Consider the following 19,864-nt stretch of genomic DNA (forward strand, 5'->3'; position numbering starts at 1 on the left):
CCAAGATCGATTTTAATGCCTGGTAAACAATTTATTTCAAATTCAACGAAATCCTTCAAAACATTTTTGAAAGAGTACAAATATCGCTCGTAGTAAAGGCAGAATATATAAATATCTGTATCTATTTTGACTAAAAATATTAATTTAGAATGATAGTTATTATGACAATGAGCCTGTAGTCGGTTAGCTGTCTCTTGATATAACTTAAAATAACAAAAATAACACGTAAAAAATTTTCTAAAAGAATTGGAAAAAAAGTATTCTTGTATTGCTGTTATGTCATCACGTAAATAAACAATACGTAATTATGACCTTACGAATGTAAGAAGACACTGATCGATCCTAACACAACACTGGCTATGCATTGCAACCGTAATAATTGCAGTGCGCTGCTCCAAGTGGGCGCGGCGTCTTACATATATTTCTCTGCAATACGTCCGTTGATTCATATAGAGTAAATCCTCATTGTTCAATGTCGTGATCCTTTTGTGACACTCTTTTACTGTGTTCAAAAAGGTACTAACGTACTTATATGCATTTCATAATTTTATATTGTTTGACCTTGTTTTTAGTTAATTTGTTATCTGCTAAACCTTTTGTGCTTGCATTTCATAATGTTATATTGTTTGACCTCTTTCCAGTAATTTGTAAACTACTAAACCTTTTTGGTCAAACATTTTTGGTCAAAAATAAATTATAGAAAATACTAGTGGCCGTATCGGCTTCGCTCGGGTAAAAACAAAGTAAATTATACCCCTCAACCTTCCTCAGGAATCCCTTTATCTACTGATGAAAACTTCATGAAAATCCGTGGAATAGTTTTTGAGTTTATCGCGAACAGATAGACGCGGTAGAATACTTTGTTTTATAATATGTAACGATGGTATTCTAGCTTGCGGTCAAACACTAATGTGATACTTATTAGCTATTTATTATTGTTCCAAGTTGTAGGTATTCAATCTTATTCTCTCACATTATTTCATACTGTCAGCGTTGATATTGTAAACTTGTATAAGACGAAACATCCGAACATCCTTACAAATTGACATGTTCAATATTAGTAGGTTACAACACACAACAACACGCTTTTGTCACAGTCAAGCCACTCCTAGTATTCTGTAGATATAAGAGCATTAGCCACATGTTGTAAGCGAACATTACGGAGATGTCAGCAGGCCATGAAATTGATCCAATTTAGCCTTCCTGGACTAAGGACAATCACTCTTCTAGTGAAGAACTATATTGGCGAACCGTAAACAGCTGTATTCGGGCTTTTTATAGCATAGTAGGGAAACGAGCATGTGTGAAACTTGAACTTCGACGCTCTACTACTGAGGAAGTAACCGGGAAAACACTCAGATGAGATATTGGACAATAATCATGCGCCAATGGGCACAAGCGTCCTAATAGGAGACATTGATGCGTTACTGACTTTTAAAAAAGCGATCGATTATTTTCTAATACAATATATTTAAGAGCATTTTTTATCTACCAGCAGGCAATCACGACTTGTTGGTGGAGTCTTTCCCATCTCTGTTATCTGTCCTAGGTTGTACGACAAACCTTGACTCTTATTTATTTTTTTAGGCAACAATGTATAATCTTACAAATAGGAAACTAAATACCTACAAAGGTTATTACACTATACACTTTATGTATAGAATTTCTTTAGAAATTTCTAAATTTTAAACACTTATTTCTTTAGAAATTTGTTCCAGTAGACTCGCGAAAGAAAAATGAAAAACAAGAGGCATTGGCGACAAGAAAAAAAAAATTTCAGCAGTGAATACTATTCTTGGCTTTCCGTATCTTTCCTTTTTCTCTTATAGATCAAAATTTTCTTTCGATCGCGTCGAAATATTTTACCAAGTGATATTCTATATAACTAAATATCTTCGAAAAAAGGCTGCGGTGAAGTTTTTTGGGCCGCTACTTCATCTGCGCTTTACTGGAAGAACTTAGTTTAGTTAGTTTTAAGTAAAATTTTGATGTCACTTCAATGAGTGACGTACCTATGTTATGCTAAGATGAATAAAGAATTTTGAATTTGTGCTATAGAGACTACATAATTATCTGAGTGTGGCTGAGAGTATCTCCTGACCTCTCTGAAGCGGAGGCGTAGTGTAAGTAACACTTGCTCTCTAAAATTGTCACTTGCTTTACCTAAGTGCTAACGGCTATGTGAATCTTTGGAAACAGTGACCTTGTGCTTAATAAAACTTTTGTTTTGATGCGTAGAATGAAATAGAAGGGTTCTACTACTTGATAAAAAATATTTGACGTGTGAAAATAACTAGCTATTGTTTGCGACTTCCTACAGGCTTAAAAATTTAGTTTTCATGGAGAATTTTAGAAAATCCTCTCAAGGAATCTACGCACCAAATTTCTACGCAAAAAGTAGCTTCAATAATCACTTAAAATCAATGCTCCGTTTTGACGTGAAATAAGGGCAAACAAATAAATACTCTCTCACTTTTATATTAGCAATATTATTGTGCACAATATGGATACTGAATTGATGACGCACGATAGTATCAATCCCCATAGAAAACAAGGGAGCTAGAACGTTCTGCGTCGTCGCAACTGAGCACAACTGAGCAATGGGGCTGGCTCTAAGTTGCCAGTATAATTTTTAAAACAAACTACTCGAGTAATTCCTTAGCGTGACTACGCGGTAATATTGCTATTACTTGCGGTGTCGACCACAAACTTATCTCAACGGGTTTTTACAGTTCCCCACGTTTATCTATAATATTCTTTATTTTGGAAACTAGCAACCCTGTCTTTTTCCACTAGCTTTTATCTATTAAAAACCTGCATCAAAAATAGTTGCGTATTTCTAAAGATACACAGGGACCGACAGAAAGCGGGAAGCGACTTCATTATATGATTATATGCTACGTAACGATACATGACGTATAGATGAATATAGACCTCGAGTTAAAAGAAATAAAATAGTTTAACATCAAAAATAACTGAATCAAAGAGAAAATAAAGGTTATGTAACAAATTATTCAATTAATAAAAACTTACATAAAATTAAAAAGATTTCGCTACAAATGCAAAACATTATTCCGGCGACATTATGTTAATCTGTGATCTAATACAAATGGCGAAGAAAGTAAAAGCTATCCACTTTACATCAGACATTTACTTATGCATACGGAAAATTTAAATGGTGTTCACGTTGGTGTCAAAGGTTGAGCTTAGATGTGTTGTATACTGCAATTTTAAGATGTCTTTAACATCTACAACGTAGCTAGATGTTAGAGACATCTTCAAATTGCAGTTGTACATAAAACTTAAAAAAAACCGGGTTGCACTCCGGGATTGCCGGCAGAAGTGAAAACTTGAATATTAACGTTGTGCATTTTTGTCATAATATTACGAATTTTCGATCAGGGTCACGTGTTCTGATGCGAGTTTAACATTTTTACCCACCACAAAAAGTGCACAACGCCCCTAAAGAAGTTTTCACTTCAAAAACTTTAGACAATGTTTAGAAATCAAAGCAGAATCTTAATTTTTTTTTTTTAATTTAGTTTTTTGTGTACCGCGGGATTCGCGGTATTACTACTCCGAATTTAAGCAGGATCATTATATTGGCATAACAGGATTGCTATATAATAATAAAATTAATAAATAATTACAATTACAATTTAACACAACGATTGGTTACATTTAATAGACACCACTTCTCCGATATATTATTGAAGTACGTCATATTTTCCCAGAGATCAAAAGAAAATTGCGCAACAGCTTTTTACAGTGCATTTTGAGCAATCTATCAGCAATGACGTTTCCTTCTTGATGGAGTACTACCAACCTATGTTCCTAATGATATTCAAAATGACACAACAGTTTGACGAATAACAATTGATGGAATTGTACAAAGAATCCGGGTTTCACAAGATCGCATTAATGATTCCAGAATGCAATCAATTCCAGACTTACAAATTTCAGAGTAAATAATAATTAACATAAAGCACGGTAACTTCTTGAAGCGGTGGTGGTGTAACGGTCAAGTCGCCCGCCTGTGAACCGAAAGGTCGCAGGTTCGAATCTTACTCGTGCCACATGAGTTAGTAACCAAACCACTCCATTAATAGTGCCAAGAAAGTCGTTATGGGTGTCTCATTCCACGTAACGATCACAACCCTCAGCCATGAGGAATACGACTATGAAGACAAGAGACGGTAACTTACAACACAACAACTGACAACTTGAGATTGAGAGTTCAAAATTAATTGTTAGGAAAATTAATGATGTGAAAATTTATATTTTATATGTTTATCTATTATTTTATATTCCATTTATAAAGACGAAAGGCCTCTAAAGATAATTTAATTTAACAGATTAAAATCTTCAAATATTTTCATGTAAATTGTGTGGGAAAAAATAACTTTAAAACAAATACAAAAGCATTGAGCTTTTTGACATTGAATTTAAATGTTAATCCTAATGCACGACAAACTGTTGTTAGTATGTGTTCATTGGTAATTCCTCACGTTTCAATTCTATTCAAAGCGATCGTGAGCGTATACTTGTATAGAATCAATTAAAATTGGTGTAACTTTCTCTATCCCTTTGGAAAATCTATAATTACTACGCATATCTAGACGTATACCTATAGAAATATAGTGTTTGTATTGACTACTCAGTTTCTCCGCGGCCCGATCGGACTACGATCCTATTGTTATTCAATTTTCTGTATTATCTCCTGGCTCGAAGGGTTATAGATAGATAATAAAATTATATCTCAAAAAATTTTACTATTCCAGCCGAAAAGATTTCCTTAAATCAAAAGTGTAGTTTCTATGTAAATTATACAACTATTATAGTAAGAAGTAGTTAGTGTTTGGGTCTGTTTATAGGTGCTGTTGGGTAGTTTTTGGCATTAATTATCTCTCTCAATTTAACGTGCGTGTTTCTAGGTTGTATTTGGGGCTGTGAGGCCGAATAGCCCGGGGTCCGCGTACAAATTAGGCCATGAAAATTTTGATGATAGATTATTTTACAACTGAATGCCTGGCTGACGTCAACTTTTTTGGGAATGTCATTATTGTTAAGACTGACTTTTCACTTTTATGTTTAAATGTAAATTGAGTAAAGTCATTATTTTTGAGCCTAAACGAAGTCATATAGGATACAATAATACATACAGTCCATCTGTAATCTATGACACAACACACTAGACCGTAGAAAGTAATGCACTGATGCGTCTTCGACCACCGGGTTCAGTCCACAACCGACAGCCGGCGGCGCGCGACGGCCATTTTGTACCCGCCATCTTGGATTTCACGCGAGTGACATTTGACGATTTCTGACAGGAAATTCTATGTCAAATTATTGTGCGTGATTTTTTTTTTGTGTTTTGTTGGATGCACTTTATTTTTATGGTGAGATTTTCACAATTTTAGAGAAACAATTTATTATGTCTTCGAAAGTTTTTAGCGGGAAAGTTTAAAAGTTTTATGTGGATAAAAATACTACTAATTTTTATCGATTAAGATTTTGATCTTGACTTTATATTTAGATTATGAAAAAATGAATACCTACACCTACTAAAAACTTTAAAAAATAAACTTTTAGTTAACGTATCTTAATACAGTCGATAAGTATAGATTTAAATGCGAAACTGGTCAACATATTTTTCAGCCCAAACCAACAAGTCAAGACTACTAAAATCATCAGGCTTTTAAGTGAAATAAAAATGACATACTTAACTGTTTTTTATTTTTATAAAAAACTGTAAATTTCTCACGTGGAACATTAAAAAGCTTTTAGATTTCACACCACTACTTAACTGTTAAAATGATTTAAATTTGATGTATTGCGATTTTTTATCGCATGCCTCCATCCATTGTCTATTGCTATGAAAGCATTTTCTCGGGATGGTTTTTAAGATTACTTCTTAGATGGAAAGTATAAACTTAGTATTAAAACCGACATAATATTTAGCACATAACTGAATGTTTACGCACCTGAAGTAGATTTTGATTAATTTAGTAATCTAATCGAATTTTAAAAGTTTGAATAGATATTTGTGGTGTTTATTCAATTTGAATCATAATATACTAGCGGTTCGACCTTCCTCAACAAACATAAACAACTATTGGTGAAAGCCGTTAAGACAGACAGACGCCGTAGTGGGACTTTTTTTATAATATGTAAGGATTATTGCTCATAGCTTTACCTCTGATATCTTATATCATAAATTTGTTTAAATTTACATCACAATCGGCCCAATGGTTTAGCCGTGAAAGTGTGAAATGCAGGCGCTTTTAAAATTATTATTAGAATTTCCTATTGATTTATTTACTTCAAGAAAAAAAAGTCTTAAAAACTGAGAAGAAAAAACAAAAATATTTAAAAAAGGCACAACAAACCAAATTTATTATCATCTCTCTCATCTGAGCATTATCGCTGTTGTTCCGCAACCGTTGAGCGTCGGAGCCCAGGGTCCGCGTTCCTACTTTTTCGTCTGCACTTTGCACAGTCGTTGGCATCCCTAGTTATCAGCCCATTGATACGCATATTATCCTTGACGACATGAAATCCACCCACTGCTGGGGCACTGGCCTATGATGGATGCTACAGATGGATAAAGAGACTGGGCTATGACCAACCACGCGGAACCAATGTAGTTTTACTTTAAAAGAAGATTCCATAACGTCCAATAAATTCAAATGACATGCTTTTATACATAACACATCCACTTACAAATAATGACACAACTATTGCATAACTAATTCTAAAAGCACATAACAAAGATATTCATGACCATAGTACAGTAAGAGATGTTAATTACAACACAGTTAAAATCATAGCTCTTGATTGAATTATTCATAGACTTGCATAAAGTTGTATAATTGATCACATTTTGTTACAACTCGTAATACTGCACGCTTTTCTTTGCATATCTATAATTTCCATAATAGAAGAAAAAAGAGATTCCCAGTTCATGATTTACTTTAGTGATTATTAAATATTCAAAAAAGAAACCAGTTACATAACATCAAACTTAAAAAAAATAATTAAAATACGTTATACTTACAACTTAATGTACCTACGTCAAGTATTTAGCTGAATCTTGGCTCCAATGTTATGTCGCTAAGGTCGCGACGCTCAGTGAGAGAGATTGTACATTGAATATAAAACAGTAGATTTAGAATTATATGGAATTCAAACAATAAAAAGTGACAATTCACGTATAATTATCAAAAACTTTATTTTAATATCGCTATATCTTACTTCTCCCCAGTCGCCCATATATAAGAATATCACGTCAATCATTTGCGTTGTGAAAAAACGACAAACGCCGTGAGCAAAGTGCAAAACTCTTGTATCATCGCTTATTACTAATATTACATAATTTACACTTCGTTTCCTGCAAGTCTAAAAAGACACGAACAATACCCTGAGGGAGTTCGCCATTACAGCACCGTTCCGTTCCCCGTAACGGAGTCTGCGTTCCGTTACACGCTATAAGATGCGGTTCATCGGGAATTAATTGTGCTGTGTGAATATTGAGCGCTCAATTGAAGTTATGGGAGTTATTATTGTTATTTAAATCGTATGACTCGAGCTATTCTATTTCAATAACATCTTTTAAAACAACCTATAGTTTCCAAGAACTCGATTTAGAAACTGCTTGCTTGTTTATTTTATAGAAATGAATAATGGGGCAAATTGTTTATAAATACAATAGATAGGGCAATGTGATTTCGGTCAGTGCTAGTCATACGATAGCATTAGACAAAGCCAGGCCATCGCCTTTGACCAACACTTATTTTTGTGCTATCAAGTATATTTGAACATTAGTGAAAAAAGTTTTTATTGTCCTGATAGATAGTTTTATACTTTCAGGAATTACATTCGTAATATACAGGTAGAAAGAAGCACGACTTTTATAATTTATATTTTATGAGTTAAATTCCCTATCTAACGTAATTTACTTTTTTCCAGATATCAATAACAAGATCATGAGAGAATCGAAGACGAGTGTAGTGGGCGGTAAAGACCAACTGTGACAAAATGCTAGTGAGGTCTTCGTAGTGATATATAAAGTGGACTATAATGATGCTGATGTTGAGGGCGCTGCTCTTCTTGGCCGTGGCGAGCTTCGCGAAGGAGGCGATTGGTGAGTACCCACCCACTTGAAAAGGTGGCTCGTTTTATTCTAAAATGCTGCTTAAATCCAATAAATCAATGATGACAAAGCGGTTGCTGTCACCTCTTATTGTTCAGCAACAACCCTTATTGTACATCAACGAATTCTTCAAATATATATATATATAGGACACCCATTTCGACTTTATCATCATCTCATAAGAAAAGGTATCTAGGTACGTCATTTAAAATATCAATGTTATTTTCGCAAGATTATATATTATCTCACAAAAATTTATTATTATCTGCGTAAAAATACCACAATGCTTTTATAGTTTTCATAATATAAATGAGTGTAGAATTGGATATGAAATCAATATTTCAATATTTTTTTGTAATTCAAACTTTAGTACCTATTTAATTTCTAAACAAAACTTTATATTTCATATAATATATACATTTTTTCAGCATCAACAATATTTATCATATATATATCATATCCACAGTCTTTTTGATCATCGAACTATCTTCTATATTTTGGGGATATAGTAGTAAAATGAATAAACATTATTTCAATAAATTGTTAACATGATTTACATGATTATGGCATATGCAAGCATAGAATATCAACGTTATGCTTAAGTATAAAATAAATAAAAAGTATTTCAACTGAAATGATGCTCAATCTTTCTTCATTTCTTAGTTAATGTTTTTACAAGAACTTTGTGTTTCGAAAGTATCATAAGTCTGCATTATTGTGTGTTCCATATTTCTAATTTATCAACTTGATGGCGATTCTCATCCATTGTCACCCAAATGTTTCCATTTAATGTTTAAAACTATGAAAGTATTTGACTAAATCCATTGTTTCAAACAATATGATCTTACTTTCTTCGTTCACGGCCACGCATGCATTTAGCCTAATTTCTAAATCTGTTTCCACCTTTATCTTGCAGTTATAATCTTTTTTGTTGTCTAGTATGGCACGTGGATATCGTATGGCACGTGGATATCAGACATCTTTCAAAGTTGCTTCATTTCCTTTTAAATTTATTTCAACATCACTAAAAAGAGTATCTGCTGTGAAATAACTTTTTAAAAAACAAAAAAGAACAATTACTTTTGATGAACTGAACTTCGCTACTGCATACGTGAATACTTCCAATAAAAGTCAGTATTCATAATAGTCATATCGAATAGCTTTAGACGACTTGTGTAAACAAATCTGTCGCCGATGTTAGAATTACACTTCAAAAGAAAATATTATTACTAGATGAAATTTACAGCATCCAACTTTGCAATATTTTTAATAGCATTTAATCTATATACTTACATTGTTAGTAAATACATGATACCATTTTCTGCTGGCACAATCGTGTCAGAGCTTACAGCTACATCGCCCGACTCATAAAACTCAACGATCACTATTAAGTTTAGTTAATTAATCTTTTTAGTATTATCTCCGCTAAAGTCATATTCGTGATCATATTGTTTGAAATACACGAGAATTATTTCGTCATACTTTTACTATCTCCGTTTTACATACTAGGTATTTTATCTAATTGGCATAATTAAAGTCACTTGCGTTTATAAATTTCCGTTTCCGGAAGGTAACGAGGTTTTTCTATTCACTTTATGCTTAGAAGCATTCTTTCTTTCGTTCTGAAAAGCCAAAGAATATCATTAAATTTTTATTTCTCCACTAACAAGTCACGTATCAGACATTTAGTAAACCTTATCCGTTACAGTAACACACTCCACGTAACAGTCCCATATTGTTCGTAACTCGGCTAAATGGTCAATTTTGTTCAGCTAATTATGGTCAGATGTCATGAGATCGCTCGCTGTCTCGGCTTTCACTGCAGCGGAACTATTATGTCTGATGATAAAAATATGACCTGGCTTAATGATGCATCAACCCTTTGCAAAGTTATGTATTGTTAATGACCAGGATAAGATCTGACAATTATTATCAACTAGCGTTTGGTCGATGGAATTAATACGGTAACAAACAAAACACTTACTTTCGCATTTTTATTATTAGTTACGATCAAAAATAAAGTGAAAAATGTACTAATGCGATGTTTTAAAGCTGCCTGAACATTCCGAACATTATTGTATTTTATCAAGCTTCAGTTTGAGTAATTAACGCCAATTTTGAATGCTTTCTCTGGTCAGTGACCTTGCGATACAATTATTCACCGATTTTATGCATAAAGCTGAGATGAAATTAGGTGCGATGATAATTTCCTACAAATTTAAAATTTCAAATAATTCCGGTCACTAATGGATGTGATGTAACTAGAGTAGAAGAGCAAAATATTTTTAATTTATTATTTAGCAATAATTGACTAAATTAAATAATATACAAATTGAAAAAACAAAGTAGCTACACCTGTAGCGAATGATTCTCGTAACTATAAATTTCATAACCGTTTTAATAGGATGCTGATATTTGCAATTAGTACATTTGTACCATAAATTATTTAAGCTAATGTTAATAGTTAATATCATCACAGTAATTATATTTTACTCGTCTTTTACGATTATCTAAAGCTAATAATGTATGTACAGTAAATGAACTAAGTAGATGTTACATAGGACAGTTGACGAAGCGGTTTCCATGAAGATATTTGCGTTTAAGGTGAATTTTCATTACAACTAAAAGAGACATGAAACTAATAATTTATTTGTTACTATACTGTGCTATCTCAACCTTGCAGTGTTGAATCCAGAACATAATATATATTTTTTTAATATTATAACGAAACGATAACAAACCTCATCACATCAAGTCATCAACATAATTATCCTGTATAAGATTACCTATGGAATTGAATTGTATGAATTATTTAATACCTATTTTTTTTCAAATTTATTTTGTTTTATTCGCGATAGTAAAACGAGTGTTGTAATATCAAAATATGTATCACCTCAACAAAGTGAACTGTACATCTGATGGAGCGTGAAATTATTGGTGAAGGGAGAAATTGTTATTGAAATGTTCAATTCTATCTAGACTTAGCCACAATGTAGTGATAGGTAATCTATTTTTTCATTAATATGGTTCTTCAAATAAATTCGAAAATTTTAAATACCAATACATTTTTATCACACTGATATGTGTTTTAAGAAAATCAAGATTTTATATGATTGTTAAATACATCATCTCTTAGGGTGGATTGCACCAGTTATTTTGAGGATAACATTAATCTGCGCGCCACTGGCTGTCGTTTAGATAAAACGGAGCACTTTGCGTATTTCTGCACATCGAAATTGATTAATTTGGGAATATTATTACTATTATTGTTCATACGAATATTATAAATGCGAAAGTATCTTTGTTCGTTACCTCTTCACGCTCTGTCTATACAATTAATCACCTTGAAAGTTTGAAATATGGAGAAGGATATAGGGTACTTTTTATCCCGGAAAAATAAATGTTCCCGTGGGAAATTTACGCGGGCTAAGCTACTAAATACAAACACAAAATACAAATATTTTATTCAGGGAAAAGGTTAAAAGTTAAGTGGTTAAAAGTAAAAAAAAAAACTGGAGGCTTTCGCCCAGTGGGACAGTGCCAACAGTGGGACAGTGCTAACAGTGGGACTTGATGGCTACTAAAAAAATGCATTTCCACGGCTACTTCGTGCACTAAAAGTACAGTAATGCAACCAGTTGGTTATCAAACGACACAATTTGCAGGCTTTCAGAGCGGGACGGAGATCAAATCTCAGTAACCAGTGTGCTGACTTTCTTTGCTTTAACTATAATACGTTTTTTACGGCTAAACTGCTGGACCGAGTTAGATGAAATTTGCTATAAATTTAGTTTACGACTCCCGTTCAAATATAGGCTTTTTTATACTTTTTACTTTTTTCAAAAATCAACTCCCTGAAAGACTAAAGTGAAGATGAAAGTTTGTATGAAAATGATGTCACTAAAGTCGACTTAATTGGCTATACTGCACATAAAAATATTGGTCCTAGAAATTAGTAATCTGGCATGAGTAATAACAAATGTGTTTACATTTGTCGCAAAAAATAAAATTATGCTGTCATAAGCAACTATTCTACGCTGACGAAGTCGTGGGTAAACAACTGGTAAATATACAAAGCTTCTAATTCTGTCCTACATAAATATAAGGTTCTGTATTAGAAACTTGTACATTTTGTCTCGTCATTTTCGTTATTATCAGTATTTCACTTTCGACATTACTTAACAATTTATGATGACATGATTATATACCTTTAGAAATGTTGAATTGTACTAATATAACGATATTTGAAATGGAATCGTTTATTTTTTTTTAATGAAATTATGTAACTATTTGGTTACTCACTTAGTTACAATAGGCCTAATTGGTAGACAATTATCAAGTTCTGTTTTAAAATCTAATAAGAAGCCTTACCCTAATAATAATATTACATATAATGTAAAAACTACTCGTTACGCACTTTCGTCTCAATTTATCCATAATCAGTCGGATTAGAAAAACAAATGTAACAACGATAAACATATCAAAGATAATATATATAATATAAGATCTTCGGAATTCGGAAGAGAAAAAAAATCTTCCAATAGGAACTCACAAATAGCATACATCCACAACAAAAGGAAATCGTAAGACTGAGATATGAAGCATTTCTGTATTGTTCTGTGCATAAGTAAGTCATCCCACGACCGCATTTACTTTACAGTCAGCAATAATACATAATACAGTTATAACAAACCATATGTCAAGGGCTTAAAGTTTAAAATCATCAACCATGATAGAATATGTAAGGTAGTCAAGCAATTATTTCTAATACAGTTATTATAGATCCTATATCAAGCGCTTTAAGTTTAAATTTAGATTCTTGGACAGAATATGTAAGGTGGTCGAGTAGTAAACCCACTTTTGCTTAGGTTATGCTGTAATGGTTGCGATGCGAGCGATGACACGCTGTTTCTTTTTTTTTGCTAATTAATTTGCTTGGTTTAGAGAAATCTATGGGAGACCGTGGGTCTTATTATTAAGGCCATAAGATTCTTATTATTTGATAGATTTTTGTATGTATGTCCGGTGGTTTCATCATAAAGATAAAATATATCGGAAAGAGAGATACGGTATGAGAGCGCTCGAGTGAGAAAAAGAATAGAAGAGTTCCTTTATTAAAATAATCGATTTAATAATATCTGGTATTTTCATTTTCTTAAGATGTAGGTAGTTCGAAAGAAATAACAAAGAAAATTGTAAGATCAATATTGACGGAACCGAAATTAGTTCTGCCTTCGATTTAAAAGTTACCATTGAATTGTGCAAGGGCGTTAAATATAGTTTCATCAGTTCACTACGAAACAAAAAATCACTTAAAAAGTTACAAAAGATATTTATTAAAGGTATCAAAGTTCTTATTCTTAGTGTAAATTATCTAATCTTCAAAATTAATGTTTGAAACTGAGAAATTATTGAAACTAATGTACTGAAAAGAAAATCATGAAACAAGATCGATCGAAGATAGTTTTTTGCAATTCTTACATTCTCATATAGAAATCCTCCTGTCGCGTCTGTCTATCCGTATGAACATAATAAACTCACGGATGACGTTTTGTATGGTTTACAATAATATATAGATGATTCCTAAGGTTTAAGTATATGATTTGTTATGGATTTATCCGAGTGAAGCCAGAATATGCCTTAAGTAAATCATATTAAAATTAGAAAAAATGATAAGTTAAAAAAAATCTTGCTTGAAGCTTGTTTGAAGGAAAATATGATTAGCAATTTAAATGAGCGAGCTGATCCAATTAATACATTTTCCGGTGCAGTACGGGCGGCCATTACTGTAGTGCGATAGCGGGGTTTTGCAAACGTCTGGTTTTGTAACTTTGCTAATCGGACAAGTCAATTTTTGATGGCTGGAGCAGGGTAATTAAATATCATGGAATGATTGCAAATAATTTCAATAAATACGACAAATATAATATTTTTTATTATTATTTGCTTTTGTGGACAGCTCTAAATACGATGAACTCTATCAAAAAATTTGTATCATTAAAAAGTTCGCTAATAAATAAAAATTAAGAAAATGTGACTCGTTATTGAACGATGAGAGATTGTAAAAGGCAACATCTAAATTACAAAAATCAAAAAAACCAGACGAATCATTCTATTATTGTAACAAAGCCGACATAAGATTTAACTACAAATAAAACTAACGACCAGAGTTCAAACGCAGTCATGATAATTGACCGTATCGAAACCTGTTCTTTATCTAAATTACATATAAATATAAACTCTCTGAGTATCCAGGGAACGCACTTTCACTAGGAATTTCTTTGGTCAAGTCGTTTCCTGAGTGGCGTGCCTTGAGGTCGTTGGCTCGAGCAAAAAGTAAAGTGCAGTTGCAAGTGCAGAAATGACTTGCTGCGCATGTGCCAAGGTTGCCAATGGTTTAGAAAACTGATGTTTCCAAAAAAACGTTGATTTCTCCTTGTATCTCTTTCAAACTAATAATTTAAATTTTAAATTAAAATAAAAATTTACTCAATACAATACATGCATGAATAGAAATAGAAATTATAAAAAAACTAATCTGCTAATTGTTTAAACGTTTACTTTGTTAATTTAATAATAGGTAAGAGTGAAAACTTTTTGTATCGGAGGTTGAAATCCTCTGTGGATCGCTAAGAGAAGTGAGTACTTACTTATTTCACTCAGAAATTACAATTATTATTATTATTTTTATTAAAAAATGAAAGAAGAGTAAAGGGTATATTGGTCACATATTACAAAAAGTCCCCGCGTGTCGCGTCTGTACGGACTTCACCAATAAGTAGTGTAATTCCTGAAGAATGTACATTACAAAACAATACATTACGGTTTTACCCGAGCGAAGCCGGGACGAGCCGCTAGTACATGAAAGTTTCTGATCATATTGGTATCAAGAATTTGGATTTTTTTTATATACTACTAAGTAGGCAAACAGGCATGCGGCCCACCCGATGGAAAGCGGTCACCGCATCCTATGGACGCCTGTAACACCAATGGTATCACGTGCGCTTTGCCGACCCTGGATAAATCCTTTCACGCCCTTTTTGAAGAACCCCATGTTGACCAATTCATGAATTGGTTAGCAAATATTTAACATATTGTTATGCATTGTCTCCTCAGGGTTCTAGTATAATAAGGGCCATCTAATGGTCACCAAAATAAAATTTTGTTATTTATTCGTTTCATCATTGGTAACTAAGTATTACACTAATTGAGCAACCTTCTACATTGGGCACCACATGCATTAAGATAATGCAGAATATAAAAAATGATTATAAAATCTTAGTTTATAAATCCTATGTTCTAGTGCACCATAAAAATTTTTACAGTAACCTAGTTGATCGTCAAACATCCTTTTAATATTAATTTTATAATTAATATAATATTAATTTTATGTTTAATTTTATAATTATTAGTTATTAACATCTCAAATCTGGTAGTCTATTAGTTTTATCTACATATCTATATCCTAAAATAATCCCTAAAAAGCTTGTGTCACTAGTTGCGAACCCTGCCATGGGAACAAGATAGGAGAACCAACATTCATTCGTGACGCGATGATCTTTCCGCATTTCTCGATTGGCATTGCTTTTTGTCTGTCACCTTCTTGCGCCGGCGCATTGTCGCAGATTGCTAATTGATTGAACTTCATGTGCCACTTATTGTCGTTGGCATTATTCTCATGGATTGGCCAATTTAATTTTATTTCAGCTATAAATAGCTTTAATAATAACATTTTGTTTTTATTTCTTGTAAATCATTTATGTCATTCAAATTACGTATAGGCAACTCAATAATGTTTGTTTTTAGGATTTTATGTTGAAATTCATATTTTACGTTACTTAATTTGAAGTATTGTTGTAACTATAATTGTTAGGTGCTCCTATTTATGAAACTTGTTCTACTTGATGTTGTTGCGGGTTCCATTCTCATTAAATAGGTATATATGTACATAATTTACCGTGATATATTTATTTCTTTTTCCAGTAAATCATAATTCTTACCACGGTACGGTAATTAAACTTATATAACTTGTACAAAATTAGACTTCATACAGTTTTATAACTCCTTTTATATATAGTTTAGATCAAAATTTCCTCCGACGTAAAATCACGATTCACTTCTGCGTGGTTTCCAACAACTAACGACAAACATCTGTAGCTCCAGCTATCAATCAGCAATTTGTTGTGTGAATAAATTGTCTGTGCTTTCAAAATTGTACAAAAAAAATATTGCACACTTACGAAAATTCTCCCTAAGGAAATTTGGTTCTTTATCTATATATACATATATAAAATTCTTGCATTACTTAGTGGCTGACTGACTGACAGGCAAAGCACAGTCGAAACTACTGGGCGTAGAAAGCTGAAGTTTGGTGTGTAAGTTCCTAGGACAGTGTAGGCGAGCACTAAGAAGGGATTTCCTGAAATTCCCAGGGGAAACGGATTTTTATTCACATACGAAGTTGTGGGCAAAAGCTAATACATAATATAATCCCATTCATGAATCCATATATCTCCATGAATATAGCTGTCATATGCCAAAATCTTTAGCTTTATTTTTTAGCTAATTAAAGATGGAAGTAAAGGGTTCCAGGAATAGAGGAAGACCTGAGAAGAAATGGATGGAGTGTGTCAAGGATAGTATGAACAGGAGAAGAGTATCAATGGATATGGCAAATGACAGAACGAAATGGAAGGAACTTACATACTGTGCCGACACTACGTGAGGGGGATAAAGTCAAGAAGAAGACGATGCCAAAATCTTTAGCAATGCGCTCAAACATACAAACTCTTCAGTTTTATTACTATTAATTTGCTTACGATTAAGAAATAAATGTTAATTAATCGCATGCTCTTTAGCAATAAAATTATGCAATTACTAAATATATGGTTTTCTTCTCAACAAAATTACGATCTATATTATCAACTTGTATATAATTAACGCAAGTAAGTTTCTCATCATTTCCAATAAGCAATGCCTTTGATCGAACTTGTTTGACCACTTTCGTTTTTTTCTTTCTCTGCCATAATCAACGGTCAAGATTCATCTTGTGTTGTTGAATGAATATTAATTGTAGCTTCCAATAGTTACATAATTAAAAAAATCTTAGTTACATCATTAGAAAATGTTGTGGTGTGACAATTTTTGGTGAATTTTAATAAGTTTTCCGAACGGATTTATCATCAGTAATCGACGTAGAATTATTGTAAACTACGGGTCACTCGCGTGTGATTATCGACGGAAAAATCGACTATAGTTTTAGTTTAAAAGACCTTTTTCAAGACTAGTTTTTAATCAATAATAATTGATGTTTGTTTTATTAAATCAGACAGGAAAAAAATAATCACGGCTGAAGAAGAAACCGAAAAAATGGTCAAATAGGAGATAAATAGATAAGAAAAAAAAATTAATCAAGTTTCCTTGTATATTATTAAACAATATTGTATGAGGACCAACAATTTTGTTTGGAAAACATCGACAATAAAATGAACATTCGAAGTAATTACAGTTTCGATAATACATTCCCATCGTAGCCCATGAAAGTACTCAGAGGAAAAGCAGTGTTTATTTATGAATAAAATATCATCGAGTACATCATTCCAAGTTTATTTGTTGGACTAATTAAAAAAAACCCGACTTTCAATATTCATTTCCCTACTATTTTTGAACGACTGAAACGATTTAGAATGAATAATGCCTAAGAACACTCGAGATAAAATTATCTATGACATAAAAAAAAAAACTAAAATCGGTTCATCCGTTTGGGAGTTACGATGCCACAGACAGATACACAGGCAGACACGTTAATATTATTACTCCCCTCTTTTTGCGTCGGGGTTTAATAATAATATTGATTACGATGCAATGGAGAAAGCGATGGATAACCCAAGAAAGTCTACACTTAGACCACGACCTTCGGCAATAAGGAATAATTTTACAGAAGAAATGTAAATAGAACAAATTATTATAGAAAGTAAAAGTATTTTAATATAAAGGTGATGATACACTAGTCGTCGCGGGTCGTCGACTGACCTCGCTATGTTTTCCATTTCTACCTCATCCAAACCTGTTGCGTCAATAGACATCATTCTTAAGGCAGGTTCTTCAAAACCGGTACAGGTAGAAAGATGCGTGAGTAGGTATGTATATACAACGGTACTTGTTGTAAATAACTAGTTAAGTATCACTGGTAATTTAAGTACTGATACTTAAAATTTAAAGAGAGGTAACACCGAACGTAATACTAAAATTACCCTCCCGATCTAACGTCCGACAAAGCGAAACGTCTAATGAGCAATCTGCCTGGCTAGCTAATCGCGCATGTAGCAAAACGTCTAACTATCACGAGGTGTATATAACAAAACGTCTATTTAGGAAATCGACAGTTTTTCATTCTGTACACTTATGGACATAATTGCTAGTAAAAGTCTAATAAAAACAATATGTTTTATTTGAAATAAAATAAAAAAAGCTTCTTCGACACAACAAACATCTTTATTTTAAACTATGCACCTAATACTCTTTTGATATGCCCAATGTATGATTAAAGCATAAAGTTTTGTTTGTTTATATAACACTTAGCTTATCTTTTAATGATATGAATGAATTATATTATCAAAGAAAAAAACCATTTTCATTTTTTTTATTTAACTATTTTGTGCTGGAGCACTCTCGTCGATTTCAACCGCCAAATGGTGGTGTTTGCCTTGTTGTGTTCCGGTTTGTAAAATTGTAATTACAGGGTACTATGGCAAAATACCCTAGGCCATAAAGTGCGGTGACCACTTTCCATCAAGTGAGCCGTATGCCTGCTTGCATGCTTTGCTTGGTAGTATAAAAAATTGTGACCATGTCTATATTTTGTAATAATTTCGTTACATTAGACTACGGTGGTAATTAGCCCCACGAAGGCGTAAGAAATGTTTTGATCGTACATGAAATTGAGTCTATGTCTTGTCCGTAAATCTTATTTATTAAAAAGTCTAATAAAAGATAACTCAATGATAGTAATTATCTAATCAAGAGAAACAATCCGATCGTCTGATTGAATGAAAGCGTGGAGGAAAGTGATCCGAAGTTGAAAGTTCAAGTTCGTTGACGTAACAAATGGCGATCCGTGAAACCTCATTAACATACCGATTAATTTCATCTGGTATTGAAATTCTTCTTTATAGTCTTAATCCTCCTTCAATAATCGATTGTCGTAGTCATTATGTGGAATGAAACACACACAATAACTTTCTTAGCACAAATAATAGAGATGTTTGACATTGCCCAAGTTTCATTGCATTTCACAAGTTAATAATCAGTCAGTGTGCAGTTTTCCTCACGATGTTTTTCTTTATCGGAAGTCATTTTATTTTTCCGAGATAGCTAAGGTATATAATTAAGGTATACAGACAGACAGATGGACAGCAGAGTCTTAATAATAGTCCTGTTTTACTATTTGTGTACGGAACCCAATAAAAACTAGTTTCTGAGCATGACTTTGCCGGAGTTTTTCGGTAATAAATCAGAGCTAGGTTTGGTTATAGCTTTTATACATTTATAGATTGATTTCATGTAACTGAACATGTAATTACGTTGTGCGTAAATAGCACAATTGACATTTACGATACAACACACGTAACAGCAAAGAATAATCGAGTTCTCATGTATCAATATACATAAGAACTCGATTATCCTTTTATGATTTATGTTAATTAGCATTGC

The 19,864-nt window shown here is 32.7% G+C and overlaps 1 protein-coding gene across 8 annotated transcripts in view; it reads left to right on the forward strand.

Annotated features, from left to right (window-relative positions):
• Window positions 1-5,226: 5,226 nt before the first annotated feature.
• Window positions 5,227-19,864, forward strand: part of Cad89D (Cadherin 89D) — a 50,729-nt gene continuing 36,091 nt past the window's right edge. For 5 of the 8 annotated variants that reach the window (XR_008404974.2, XR_008404975.2, XM_053749636.2 and 2 more), the window contains exons 1-2: window positions 5,228-5,399; window positions 7,969-8,143. Coding sequence is in view for 6 of the 8 variants with exons in the window: in XM_053749636.2 (XP_053605611.1) it covers window positions 8,080-8,143 (64 nt within the window). In the remaining 2 variants the exon portion in view is untranslated. Of the gene's footprint in view, window positions 5,400-7,752; window positions 7,892-7,968; window positions 8,144-19,864 lie in introns of those variants that run through there. The other 3 variants (XM_053749641.2, XM_053749640.2, XM_053749637.1) reach the window with 2 other exon arrangements.

The sequence above is a fragment of the Plodia interpunctella genome, chromosome 9 (genome assembly GCF_027563975.2).
Source record: "Plodia interpunctella isolate USDA-ARS_2022_Savannah chromosome 9, ilPloInte3.2, whole genome shotgun sequence".
NCBI classification, from domain to species: domain Eukaryota; kingdom Metazoa; phylum Arthropoda; class Insecta; order Lepidoptera; family Pyralidae; genus Plodia; species Plodia interpunctella.